At 43.1% G+C, this 14,580-nt stretch overlaps 1 protein-coding gene across 2 annotated transcripts in view; it reads left to right on the forward strand.

Annotated features, from left to right (window-relative positions):
- Window positions 1–551: 551 nt before the first annotated feature.
- rhbdl1 (rhomboid, veinlet-like 1 (Drosophila)) overlaps window positions 552–14,580 on the forward strand; it is a 47,784-nt gene continuing 33,755 nt past the window's right edge. For both annotated transcript variants that reach the window (XR_008087673.1, XM_052488723.1), the window contains exon 1: window positions 552–1,029. Coding sequence is in view for 1 of the 2 variants with exons in the window: in XM_052488723.1 (XP_052344683.1) it covers window positions 991–1,029 (39 nt within the window). In the remaining variant the exon portion in view is untranslated. The remainder of the gene's footprint in view (window positions 1,030–14,580) is intronic.

Below are 14,580 nucleotides of genomic sequence, written 5' to 3' on the forward strand. Positions count from 1 at the left end.
AGTCCTCGTCCAAATCGAGGTTAGTGGTTGTTGTTCTGATGTCCGGAATCTCTTTTAGGTCACAGGAAACGATGGTGGAAACATTATGTACAAAAAAACCTTAAGATCAATGAAAATAGCATTATTGGTCAGGAGCCTGTAAAACGGCCGCCATTCCCACCATTCTAATTACAATGTGCATCCTAGTGTGTTTGAGTGTGATGTTTATTCACATTTGTCTGTTACAATATGTGATAGGCCTGCATGTAGATGTATGCATATATTCCTTCTGTTCATAAGTAGCTTAAGTGTTTAATTACTCTGTCTGTCTGTCTGTCTGTTTGTCTGTCTGTCTGTCTGTCTGTCTGTCTGTCTGTCTGTCTGTCTGTCTGTCTGTGTTACAGATGTGCCTACGTGCATCCGTATCTGAGGCCGCAGTGGAGCTTATCCTCTCTCCCTCTCCAAGACGCCCTCCTTGCAGTGAGGAGAGGAGCTACAGCCAGTGGCCCCTCCTTCTCCGGTTCTCATTGGCCGAGAGGAGCCACCTCCCTCCTCTACCTCATTGGCATGCAGGCAGTGCAGTGTGAGTGAGTGAAGAGAGAGGAAAGAGAGAGCGAGAGGGAGCAGTCAGTGCTGTAGGGAGGAGGAGAGTGAGTGAATGAGAGCTGCTGGATCTGCTGTTTGATTGTTATGCTGGGTTGCCTCCTTCCACACTGCACTGGCACAACAGAGTACCCTGCCACCACTACAGACGCTGCTGATTACTCCGCTAGTTAGCCACACTGCTAGCAGGAGAGCCAGGGGCCACCAGGAATCAGGCTAGCTGGGCTTCTCCATCCTTTGAGCAGGGGACGTAGCCACGTCGTGGAGTGGAGGGGGCTAACACTACTGTTTAGGTACCCGCTTCTACTTCATCCAAACATCCCTCTCCCCACCACCACCACCAGCAGCCCGCTCGCTCCTCTCTATGCCCTTGTCCTCGGTGGCTCCTCTCAACTCCCTGGCCAGTATATGGATAGAAGCTCTCTGTTTCAGCTCATACAAGAGCAGGTAAGCAAGCAAAGCAGCGATTGGGGGTTTCTATGGTTACCGTCTCCTGCCAGCAGCCAGCCGCTGTCTGTCTATCTAAAGATGTAAGGCAAGAGGCATCAGTGAGAACTGCTGCTAGGGGAGAGGGGAGTGGGAAAAGGGGCATGTCGGCACACTGGGGTGGAAAGTGTAGTAGACTGATGCTACTGAGGAATACTCAGGCAATATAGGGTCATAGAAGAGTATACCTTTGAAGGTGAGGTCAGATCATGGATCACAGTTTGCTGAGGTGGCAGTGGCGTATTTTCCTGGTTTACCTGTGCAGCAGTGTTATGAATTAATTGATTGTAGGTAGCTGTGTTAATGATGGATGGTTGGTCCTGACCTGATGGTTTTACTGTGATCAGTGGGCCACTCATCTGGGCACTAGTTTTGGTTGTACCTGTGTTATTGTTTGCCATAGGTCTGTCTAGACGTCTAGTCTTTTTCCTAGTCCTTGAGTATCTCAAAGACACTCAGAGATGTTACTCTTGGCCAAAAAATAACCCAGAGGCGATGCTGTGCTCTGCAGTATCAAGGTCCAGCACAAAGACAGCCACAGACAGCCACAGCCTCAAGCACCCTTTCAGCTCTCTAAGGAGGCATTTATTCATCTTTGAACATTCTTCACATTTTTCAGTTCTAGTATTTAAAGTGTTTTGTTAGTTAAATCAAAGCCTACTTTATTGCTTTGTTTTATCAACTTTGTGTGTGTGTGTGTGCATGCTAGTGTTCATCTTATCAGTCTGCCCCCCCTAACCCTAACCCCCCCATCCCTCATTCATGTTATTAGCTGACTGGACCATCCCACTGTTCTGAGGCACCAGTGGGGGATTTGCCTGATTGATAGATAGAATGGGCAATCATTCTGCTGAGAGGGAGGCATTGATTATCTGCTGCAGGGTCTAAGGGTCACGAGGGGCCTATCTGTAACACATTGATCAACAGACTTAGAGGTGTGTGTGTGTGTGTGTGTGTGTGTGTGTGTGTGTGTGTGTGTGTGTGTGTGTGTGTGTGTGTGTGTGTGTGTGTGTGTGTGTGTGTGTGTGTGTGTGTGTGTGTGTGTGTGTGTGTGTGTGTGTGTGTGTGTGTGTGTGTGTGTGTGTGTGTGTGTGTGTGTGTGTACGTGCGTGGATGCCCGCGTGTTTTACCTGACCTTTTTTCAATATGTGTGTGTGTGTGTGTGTGTGTTTATGTATGACAAGAAGAAAGCCACCAAGGAATATTGAGTGAATGTGAATGTGGTTAAAGGATGTGCTGTGGTCACGGTGGTGGTTTTCAAAGTTCGCAAGTAGCAGCAGGTATAGTGAATCGTTTATGAGCAAATCCTCGAAGATACAAAGGTGATAGCGTGATCATTTACTTGTAGCTTTAATGTGTGAGGTTTCAGTGGAGAAACACTCTTTATGTTAGAGGGCTAGTTGCAGGCACCTCTTTCATATTGGGCTGCTACATCAGACTCTACAGAGAGAGAGAGAGAGAGAGAGAGAGAGAGAGAGAGAGAGAGAGAGAGAGAGAGAGAGCGAGCGAGAGAACGCTACATGAGTGACTTTATTAGTCTTTGTCTGCAGGAGGTAGCTGTGCTGAGCTCAGGCTGTTTCTCCCCCGCACACACACACATATATATTTATTTAAATAGCAATGACACTTAATAAGGAAACTGGGAGCTAGAGCTCCACCATCACTGAGCCATGCGATCATTAGTTGATAAATATCTCCTCTGCGATTCCCCTCCTTACAGAGTTATTTTCACCTGCTACATAAAGGACAGGGTTATACCGTTTTGACGTATATATGCCAACCACGGCGTGGATGAGGTTCCTATGTTCCCTTTCCTTTTCCTGGAGGTCTGATACCGTCAGTGTGGTGCTTTTCATGCGCGGCATTTGAGGAATGTCTCTTGACATTTTTTTGTGTGACAGTGCTGGATGGAAGAAATGTAAATGGAAGAAAATGTAAATGGAAGAAAATGTAGTAATCGGTTCGAGAGAGAGCTGTTGTGGTGGCCTGGCTGCCACCATCTTGCAGTCAGTCAGTGCCACAGTAGCCTAGAATGCTGCAGCCGTATGATAATTACAGAGTGGCCCAGTCAGAGAACAGCTGTGGATACCCAGGTTAGCTCAGACACTAGCGCTATGGTAATACACTGCCACGCAAGTACTACTGCAACACTTATACTACTCTCAAAATACTGCAATACTCAGATGCTTCATGTGTACTACTACACTACTACACCACTCTAATACTACTACAGTACTATACTGAGTGTACAAAACATGAAGGACATCTGCTCTTTTCATGACATAGACTGACCAGGTGAATCCAGGTGAAAGCTATGATCCCTTATTTGTGTCACCTGTTAAATCCACTTCAATCAATGTAGAGGAAGGGGAGGTGACAGGTTAAGAGTCTTGAGACAGTAGATACATGGATTGTGTATTTGTGTCATTCAGAGGGTGAATGGGCAAGGTAAAATATGTAAGTGCCTTAGAACGGGGTATAATAGTAGGTGCCAGGCGCACCAATTTAAGTCTGTCAAGAACTGCAACTCTACTGGGTTTTCACACTCAACAGTTTCCCGTGTGTATCAAGAATGGTCCACCAACCAAATTACATCCAGCCAACTTGACACAACTGCGGGAAGCATTGTAGAATCCACTCCCCTACGAATTAAGGCTGTTCTGAGGGCAATATTAGGAAGGTGTTCTTAATGCTTTGTACACTCAGTGTATATTGCTGCACTCCTACTACTACAATGCTAAATTAGCACACTCATGTTACTACAGTACTACACTCCTACTACTTCATAGATAGGCACTGCACAAATAATTACTGAAAGTACCTAGAACTTCCTTATTTTTATTTATGGCTGCGGTCTGTTCCCAGGTCAGGGTCTTCTCCCCTTCCCCACTGTAGTGCTGGTTGCTCAGTTAAGTGAGGTCTGCACTGGGGTCAGCCTCAGTGGCTGGTTGCTCTGCTGACGGTAATAGAGGTCCTGTGGGTTAACAGAGAGGTCATTCCCCTGCAGCCTCCTTCTCATCCGCACTATTTCATCCCCCTATCTTCATCCATCCTCTTCTATATTTTTCTTCACCCTATCTCATCCTCTTTCTTTTCGTTAACCCTTTCACCCTCTCCATTCCTAGATACTGGTGTCACCCCCCTTGGGCCCTTTGCCCTCCCCTCTTTCATCCTCCCTTTTCCTCAGCCCATCCTTTTATCCATTCCCCTCATTATCTCTCCAACCATCTATATCCATCTTTTCCTACTCCAGTGCTCCACCTCCCCCTCTAACCTTTCTTCATCCTCTCTCTTCCCTCTTTATCTCCTTCCGTCTCTTCTTCATACACACATATATTTATATAGCCATGACACTTAATAAGGAAACTGGGAGCTAGAGCTCCACCATCACTGAGCCATGCGATCATTAGTTGATAAATATCTCCTCTGCGATTCCCCTCCTTACAGAGTTATTTTCACCTGCTACATAAAGGACAGGGTTATACCGTTTTGACGTACAGTGGGGCTAAAAAGTATTTAGTCAGCCACCAATTGTGCAAGTTCTCCCACTTAAAAAGATGAGAGAGGCCTGTAATTTTCATCATAGGTCCACTTCAACCATGACAGACAAAATGAGGGAAAAACATCCAGAAAATCACAATGTAGGATCTTTTTATGAATTTATTTGCAAATTATGGTGGAAAATAAGTATTTGGTCACCTACAAACAAGTAAGATTTCTGGCTCTCTGTAACTTCTTCTTTAAGAGGCTCCTCTGTCCTTCACTCGTTACCTGTATTAATGGCACCTGTTTGAACTTGTTATCAGTATAAAAGACACCTGTCCACAACCTCAAACAGTCACACTCCAAACTCCACTATGGCCAAGACCAAAGAGCTGTCAAAGGACACCAGAAACAAAATTGTAGACCTGCACCAGGCTGGGAAGACTGAATCTGCCATTGGTAAGCAGCTTGGTTTGAAGAAACCAACTGTGGGAGCAATTATTAGGAAATGGAAGACATACAAGACCACTGATAATCTCCCTTGATCTGGGGCTCCACACAAGATCTCACCCCGTGGGGTCAAAATGATCACAAGAACGGTGAGCAAAAATCCCAGAACCACACGGGGGGACCTAGTGAATGACCTGCAGAGAGCTGGGACCAAAGTAACAAAGCCTATCATCAGTAACACACTACGCCGCCAGGGACTCAAATCCTGCAGTGCCAGACGTGCACTCCCATCTGAAGTTTACTAGAGAGCATTTGGATGATCCAGAAGAGGATTGGGAGAATGTCATATGGTCAGATGAAACCAAAATATAACTTTTTGGTAAAAACTCAACTCGTCATGTTTGGAGGACAAAGAATGCTGAGTTGCATCCAAAGAACACCGTACCTACTGTGAAGCATGGGGGTGGAAACATCATGCTTTGGGGCTGTTTTTCTGCAAAGGGACCAGGACGACTGATCCGTGTAAAGGAAAGAATGAATGGGGCCATGTATCGTGAGATTTTGAGTGAAAACCTCCTTCCACCAGCAAGGGCATTGAAGATGAAACGTGGCTGGGTCTTTCAGCATGACAATGATCCCAAACACACTGCCCGGGCAACGAAGGAGTGGCTTCGTAAGAAGCATTTCAAGGTCCTGGAGTGGCCTAGCCAGTCTCCAGATCTCAACCCCATAGAAAATCTTTGGAGGGAGTTGAAAGTCCGTGTTGCCCAGCAACAGCCCCAAAACATCACTGCTCTAGAGGAGATCTGCATGGAGGAATGGGCCAAAATACCAGCAACAGTGTGTGAAAACCTTGTGAAAACTTACAGAAAACATTTTACCTCTGTCATTGCCAACAAAGGGTATATAACAAAGTATAGAGATAAACATTTGTTATTAACCAAATACTTATTTTCCACCATAATTTGCAAATAAATTCATTAAAAATCCTACAATGTGATTTTCTGGATTTTTTTTCTCATTTAGTCTGTCATAGTTGAAGTGTACCTATGATGAAAATTACAGGCCTCTCTCATCTTTTTAAGTGGGAGAACTTGCACAATTGGTGGCTGACTAAATACTTTTTTGCCCCACTGTATATATGCCAACCACAGCGTGGATGAGATTCTTATGTTCCCTTTCCTTTTCCTAGAGGTCTGATACCGTCAGTGTGGTGCTTTTCATGCGCGGCATTTGAGGAATGTCTCTTGACGTTTTTTTGTGTGACAGTGCTGGATGTGTAAATGGAAGAAAATGTAGTAATCGTTCGAGAGAGAGCTGTTGTGGTGGCCTGGCTGCCACCATCTTGCAGTCAGTCAGTGCCACAGTAGCCTAGAATGCTGCAGCCGTATGATAATTACAGAGTGGCCCAGTCAGAGCTGCGGATACAGCTGTGGATACCCGGTTAGCTCAGACACTAGCGCTATGGTAATACACTGCCACGCAAGTACTACTGCAAAACTTATACTACTCTCAAAATACTGCAATACTCAGATGCTTCATGTGTACTACTACACTACTACACCACTCTAATACTACTACAGTACTATACTGAGTGTACAAAACATTAAGGACATCTGCTCTTTTCATGACATAGACTGACAAGGTGAATCTAGGTGAAGCTATGATCCCTTATTTGTGTCACCTGTTAAATCCACTTCAATCAGTGTAGAGGAAGGGGAGGTGACAGGTTAAGAGTCTTGAGACAATAGAGACATGGATTGTGTATGTGTGTCATTCAGAGGGTGAATGGGCAAGGTAAAATATGTAAGTGCCTTAGAACGGGGTATAATAGTAGGTGCCAGGCGCACCAATTTAAGTGTGTCAAGAACTGCAACTCTACTGGGTTTTTCATACTCAACAGTTTCCCGTGTGTATCAAGAATGGTCCACCAACCAAAGGACATCCAGCCAACTTGACACAACTGCGGGAAGCATTGTAGAATCCACTCCCCTACGAATTAAGGCTGTTCTGAGGGCAATATTTGGAAGATGTTCTTAATGTTTACTACTACAATGCTAAATTAGCACACTCATGTTACTACAGTACTACACTCCTAAGGGTCTTCTCCCCTTCTCCACTGTAGTGCTGGTTGCTCAGTTAAGTGAGGTCTGCACTGGGGTCAGCCTCAGTGGCTGGTTGCTCTGCTGACGGTAATAGAGGTCCTGGGGGTTAACAGAGAGGACATTCCCCTGCAGCCTCCTTCTCATCTGCACTATTTCATCCCCCTATCTTCATCCATCCTCTTCTACTTGCTCCCACCATATTTTTCTTCACCCTATCTCGTCCTCTTTCCTTTCGTTAACCCTTTCACCCTCTCCATTCCTAGGTACTGGTGTCACCCCCCTTGGGCCCTTAGCCCTCCCCTCTTTCATCCTTCCTTTTTCCTCAGCCCATCCTTTTATCCATTCCCCTCATTATCTCTCCAACCATCTATATCCATCTTTCCTACTCCAGTGCTCCACCTCCCCCTCTAACCTTTCTTCATCCCCTCTCTTCCCTCTTTATCTGTCTCTTCCTCATGCCCCAGCACTCCTAAAGGGGAAAGGCAAAAGCATGTAACCATGGCAATGATGTGGCTTGTCAACGCGTCATCCTCCCGCTGTTGGATCGCTTCAATAACAGCTGCCTTTCTGCACCATCCCCTCCCTCTTCTCCTCTCTCACCCCTCCTCCCTCTCTCTGTTTTTCCCTATCTCTTTTCCTTTCTTCCTCTGTCAGACAGTCAGGAACCCCACTACCCTGACTAAGCAAAAAAGCTCCGCTTACAAGCATCATTCACGCGACTCCGTTTTCCTAATTAAATGTATTGATTGTTAATAGTTCTAATTACCAACAAAGACCAATCCTTCACCGCCTCTTCACCTTCTCAGAAGATGGTTGCTCCTGGTACTTGTTAAACCAGGCTGGCCTCACAGACTAGATGTAACATAGTAAACAAAAATGCGGGATATTCAAATCAGTGCGATGTGTTACGTTTGGTAGGCTTATATAAGACATACGTTTACTTAAGGGAATAATGAAAAGAGAGTTGCGTGTTTGAATTTCATCACGGACAACTTTAGCATTTGAGCTAATTAGCTACTTACTACTTTGCAACTACTTAGCTTGTTTGGTAACCCTAACTTTAGAACTTTAACGTAACTCCTAACCTTAACCTTAAACCCTAGCGTAGCTTACATTAACCACCTAGCTAACGTTAGCATTAGCCACCTAGCTACCTAGCTAATGTTAACTCCCAGTAAATGATAGCAAAAATCTTTGGTTAAATCACATTATCTGGTGGAACAATCTGTAGCTAAGAGAATTGGTCATCAGCAAAGGATGGGAGAGTTGTTCATGATGAAATTGCCATTTGAAAGAACCATACAGTAAGTTCAGGGAACCCTGTGGGAGAAGTGTTGTCAGATCAAACTGCCATTCATCTTGAGTCATCTTTTTTTCACCTTTATTTTACTAGGCAAGTCAGTTAAGAACAAATTCTTATTTTCAATGACGGCCTAGGAACAGTGGGTTAACTGCCTGTTCAGGGGCAGAACGGCAGATTTGTACCTTGTCAGCTCGGGGATTCGAACTTGCAACCTTTTGGTTACTAGTCCAACACTCTAACCACTAGGCTACCCTGCTTGAAATCCTGCATATGTCCAATCCATCGAGAGGGAAACAGTTCTGCTACAATGACACGCAGGCAGAGGAATTATGTTTCTCTACATGTATCCACACCAGGAAAAAGCCAAGGCACCACACAGTATTGTCTTCTAAAACAATGAATATAATAAATTATACTCCTTTGCAGAGTTTGAACGACAGAGGAACTGTGCCAGCATGACAACATTAGGGTAGACTAGTTGAACATGCATACATGTGTACAGGCTCATAGATTACATTTAGATATCTAGCCTAATAGACCCCTGTCTGTGTTTGCAAACATTGCTGCAGGAGGGCGACGTGCTTAACTTGGTGGCAGAACAAATGGGAGTTCTTATAGAACGGCAGCAAAAAAAGCCTCTAATTTACATGTTGCTTATAAGTGCATTTCGCACTACTTTTGGATTTCAAGGCTCGTGTGAATGTCCTACTTAATATCATGTTTTTGTCATCATCGCAAATCAACTGCATTATACTTTAAAAAACGATCAAAACATAATTGTAAGCGTATGAGAACCCCAAAAATCTATTTTGTCTAGATGTAATTTAAACATAAATCTAAGCTATGTTGAATGGGCTCGGATGGCGATGGCTTTCTCACTGCCGTCAAGAGCTGCACGTATCTGTGTGTGATGTCAGTGTGGTGGGTACTAGAAAAGAAACATGGCATAACTCTCAACCTTTTGCACAGTGACCAGACTGTACAAATGTACCTAGGTAGTTAGACAGATAGTATCTAGCTACAACCGTGTCTATCAGACATGCTTAGGCAAATATTTGTTTTATATTGTAAAGCCAATTTATCAGTTTTAGAGATATACAACAGTTAAATTGTTGCATTGTTGTTTCTACTCACTGTTAGCTAGTAATGTGTAATGTAATGTGATTTTGAAATCATAACCAATGTCAACCCTCGTCAATTATGTTACATGTTACACAGCTGGCTAATACAACTATTTACAGTTAATGTTACACGTTTGCTAAAAAGTTACAAATGCAAGGCCTGGCGCATAGTAACAAGTTGGCAGGTGCCAGGCTAACTAGCTAGCCATCTCCAGTCGTGCTAATGTTTGCTGGTCAACCTAGCTTTAGGTGGCTGGTTGTAACGTTGTAGCTTGCTGTTTAGTAGCTGGCCATATCTACAACTAAAAAGAGAAGAGGTTTTACAATCGAGATACAATAGATCTCCGAATGTACAACTAATCTACTTTTAGTCATAGATATGACTACCTGTAGTTGTTTAGCTAACTTAGCAAGCTAGACTAGCTAGCTACCTACCTAAGTTTGCAAACATAAAAATGATGTGTAACACGTGTTAAGTTAGCAAACAGAAAAATTAACTGTAACACATGTTAGCCAGCAATACACCATATGAGTTTCAGTAGATAAACTAAAGTTAGCTAGCTAGGGGGCTTGCAGGAAAAAATAACTTACTTAGCAAGCCACAATATTTGTGATCTTCCCTCTTGGTGCTGCCATTGGCTGTAGCTGAGCTTTCAGCTAAATTCAACTCTTTGTTTCAAATCCTCTTCGCTATATTCCGGTTGAAACATGTATGGTTGAATGTGACCATGTAGCAACAAAAAAAAGGCTCCATTGTTGAATTCGTGTTGGTGAGAGGAATCACTTGAAGCCATTGCGGTCTGGTCAGTTTTTTCAGTTTTGACCAAAGGATTGTGTTATTGGTGTACGTCTCCCTTTCAAAAAAGCCTGCATTAGTGGAGGGACAGGGCAAGAGCACGAAGCACCACCCCACACCACACGGGTTGTAGTCTTTCAGAGACTGGAGAAAAGCTGTCAGCTTGCATATCTAGCAATGAATCCGTTGATAGGAACATCATTGAAAGACTTCTAATGGCTCTATCAAACAAGGACAACCATATCAAGGACAAGGACAACCATATCAAGGACACCAGAAGCAGTCATATGGTGTATCAGTCAGCGTGCAAAGCCCAGACCTTCCTCTTGGGCATTTATGTGTGAAACACATTTCACTGACCTAGAAATGCCTCGGACATGATGAAAACAAGCCCAGATTCTCCCAGGGTGAAATTCCCCTTTAATGTTTCACAACTTTTATTTTTATGAAATTCACTGAGTGGGATGGTGATCCCCATCCTTTTTTGAGGAGCCTCCTGGTTGAAGGGCTCTGGCTAGTATTACGTAGTTAGATAGAAGGATGAATCAAGAAGCTAACGTTAAACGGAGCCTACCTTAGCAGGCTACTAAGTTCTCATAATAACTTTGCTTTACAGAGAATAGACTACTGAGACGGAAAGTGATGTGGCGCTCAGTGGTGAAGTTGAGGTAGGCTGCAATGCATGCAGAAGGAAGCAGAGGAGACAGAGAGAGAGAGGAATCAAGCAGAGAGAGAGAGCTTAGTACAGTGGTTCCCATACTTGGGGTCGGGGCCCCATGTGGTGACACCTGAGAAAATCTGTACTAATCTTATCAAACAAGTTAGGGAAAAGATACAGTATGTTTCAATATGAACATCTCCACATAGCCTATCTTCCCTACATTAAGATGCAAACAAAGTTATAAAAATGTTTTTGTTTATGTCAGTGGTTGTTTGTCTTATCTCCATTGCCCACTGGAGTTTAGTTTACCCATTGCCACTTTATTTTTGTTAACCTCTATATCACTGATATTAATACAGAACAGTAAGTAATATCCTAGAAATTCATGTGTATGTGATAATACGATCATCTCTGTGCTCCATTGATGTGTTTGTGCAGAGCTTGATTAGTAATGCCTCGGAATACAAAACGTGAAGGCTATGTAGTTTGAGAACATAGATATCTATGTAAAGAGTTGAGGATTTTAATGCAATTCATCATTACAACTGACTGAACAGTCGCTGATGCTATGCGTGTCAGTGTGAATCATTTCTCATATTTCCCTCCTTTCAGGGAGAAACATTACATCTGTATAGCTAATAGGCTACGTGTTTGTAGATTGATTGAAGTGAATGAACCTACAGCAGCCAAGGTAATAATGGCTGGGGTCATTTTTGCAAACTTTTGCTGTTTTTTTTGTTTGCCCCCCCCCCTTCCGAACCTCACTAAAACTCAAACCATGATTATGGTCATGCCCTCCCTTTCTCCCCCTCCTATCATCCTAGTGTCCTACACTCAGCCTGTGTAAAACGCTGGTTGTATCTGTACCCCTTCGCTCTCTCTCCTCGGCACCGGGGGCAGAATCGACTGTGATTCAACAAACCTCCATGAAACATACAGTAAGGAGATTAAGTAAAAATAGATCTGAGCCTTCTTTCTTTCTTGGTTCATTTTCATACATGCTTTCGCTTTAGCTGCATTTCAGGAAGCCTCATACAAGCTCCAGGTGGTCAGGTCCAGCCAGTGAGGGGCCCCGGCGTTCAGCAGAGATTACCCAGTGTGTGTTATGTCACGAGTTGACAGATTACCAGTTTGTGTGTGTGTGTGTCCGTATCCGCGTGTTTCAAATCCAATGTTATTCGTCACATGCGACGAATACAACAGGTGTAGGTAGACCTTACAGTGAAATGCTTGTGTCCGTGTCCACGTGTGTGTACATTTGCACGTGTGCCTGCCTGTTGGGATTAAAAATAGCTTTTACAACAAAGTGTGATAAGGAAAACACAGGCATTTACAGTCGCTGCTGCTATTAGCATTCAGAAAGGGTAGGCCGCTAACATTTGATTGCTAGTATCAACAGAGCTAACATGCTACCATCTGACTTGAACCATCATCAAGCTTACACACTAGTACATGACTGCTAGTACCCTGACCCTGGGTTAATAAATAAATAACAAGAGACCTGGGGAGGGTGAACAGTCGATTCATTTGAATTAAAGAGTTGGTTTTGTTCAATTAAACAGCTGTAAATGCTGCTGAAATCAGTACAGTGGACGAGGAAAATAACTCCACGAAGAGAGAGTGATAGGCCTTCAGAAAGTATTCATACCCCTTGACTTATTCCACATTTTGCTGTGTTTACAGCCTGTATTCCAACCTTTTTTCTCGCCCATGTACACACAATAGCAATAATGACAACGTACAAATGTTTATTTTTTAGAAATGTTAGCAAATTTATTGAAAATTAAATATAGAAATATCTCCTTTACATAAGTATTCACACCTCTGAGTCAATATTTTGTATGCACCTTTGGCAGCAATTACAGCTGTGAGTCTCTAAGAGCTTTCCACATCTGGATTATGCAACTTTTGCCCATTATTAATTTTCAAATTCTTCAAGCTCTGTCAAATTGGTTGTTGATCATTGCTAGACAACCATTTTTAGGTATTGCCATAGATTTTCAAGTAGATTTAAGTAAAAACTATAACTTGGTAAGCAACTCCAGTGTAGATTTGGTCTTGTGTTTTAGCTTGTTGTCCTGCTGAAAATTGACTGAACCAGATTTTCCTCTAGGATTTTGCCTGTGCTTACTTCCATGTCTTTTTTATCCTGAAAAACTTCCCAGTCCTTAACGTTTACAAACATACCATAACATGATGCAGCCACCACTATGCTTGAAAATATGGAGAGTGGTACTTGCTAATGTATTGGATTTGCCCCAAACATAACACGTTGTATTCAGAACAAAAATTAATTGTTTTGCCCACAATTTTTGCAGTTTTACTTTAGTGCTTTGTTGCAAACGGGATGCAGGTTTTAGAATATTTGTATTCTGTACAGGCTTCCTTCTTTTCACTCTATCAATAAGGTTAGTATTGTGGAGTAACTACAATGTTGTTGTTCTCCTATCAAAGAAATTATACTCTTCAACTGTTTTAAAGTCACCATTGGCCTCATGGTGAAATCCCTGAGTAGTTTCCTTCCTCACCGGCAACTGAGTTAGGAAGGACTGAGTGACTGGGTGTATTGATACACCATCCAAAGTGTAATTAACTTCACAATGGTCAAAGAGATATTCATTGTCTGCTTTAGGTGCAATAGGTTCCCTTTGTAAGACAATGGAAAAACTTTCCTGGTCTTTGTGGTTGCATCTGTGTTTGAAATTCACAGCTCGACTGAGGAACCTGTGTAGGGTGGGGTACAGAGATGGGGTAGTCATTCAAAAATCATGTTAAACACTATTATTGCACACAAAGTGAGTCCATGCAAGTCATGTGGATTGTTAAGCACATTTTTACCCCTGAACAAAGAGGTTAAATACTTATTGACTCAAGACCTTTCAGCTTTTCATTTTTTATTCATTTCTAAACATTTCGAAAAACATAATTCCATTTAGACATCATGGGGTATTGTGTGTAGGCCAGTGACCAAAATAAATCTTTATTTAAGCCATTTTATTTTCAGGCTGTAACACAACAAAACACACACACACACTATGTATAAGGCACTCCCAAGGATTTTCTGATTGATCTTCCTTGCTAAATTGAGCTGTAAAGCTGTTGACCTTGTGGCAGCTGCAGTATAGACTGGTACTGCCAGGCTCAGTGTTTATACAACCACTCTCCACTCCTGATCCTGAGGCAGTCAGGGAAATTACCTCTGCCCACTGAGTCACAGGGCCATCTATATTCAGAACGAAAGGGCCCAAACCACAATGGGGAACATTGAGAGTCCCTCCTATCTTTACACAGACCAACATGATACACACTGTGGGTGACTCCAGAGTGATGCAACAGCTGAAAGACCACTGTTCCGCCCTGGAGCGACAAGGAGCTGTTGGTTTACTCTCAGATGACTAATGAGTCTACGTTAGCATTACAGGAAACATAGTAAAGGGCTAGGCACTGAGCGGTCGTCCCATATGGTCTGTTTGTGCTGGATGGGTTTGGCCTTAGGTAAACTCATACACAGGACTAGACAACTCAAGCTAGACACCCTAATGAAAAACTAGCATGGGATATTAATGAGCAGTTGAATCAAATTAAATTGAATA

This window comes from Oncorhynchus keta, chromosome 3 (genome assembly GCF_023373465.1).
Source record: "Oncorhynchus keta strain PuntledgeMale-10-30-2019 chromosome 3, Oket_V2, whole genome shotgun sequence".
In the NCBI taxonomy this organism is placed as follows: Eukaryota; Metazoa; Chordata; class Actinopteri; order Salmoniformes; family Salmonidae; genus Oncorhynchus; species Oncorhynchus keta.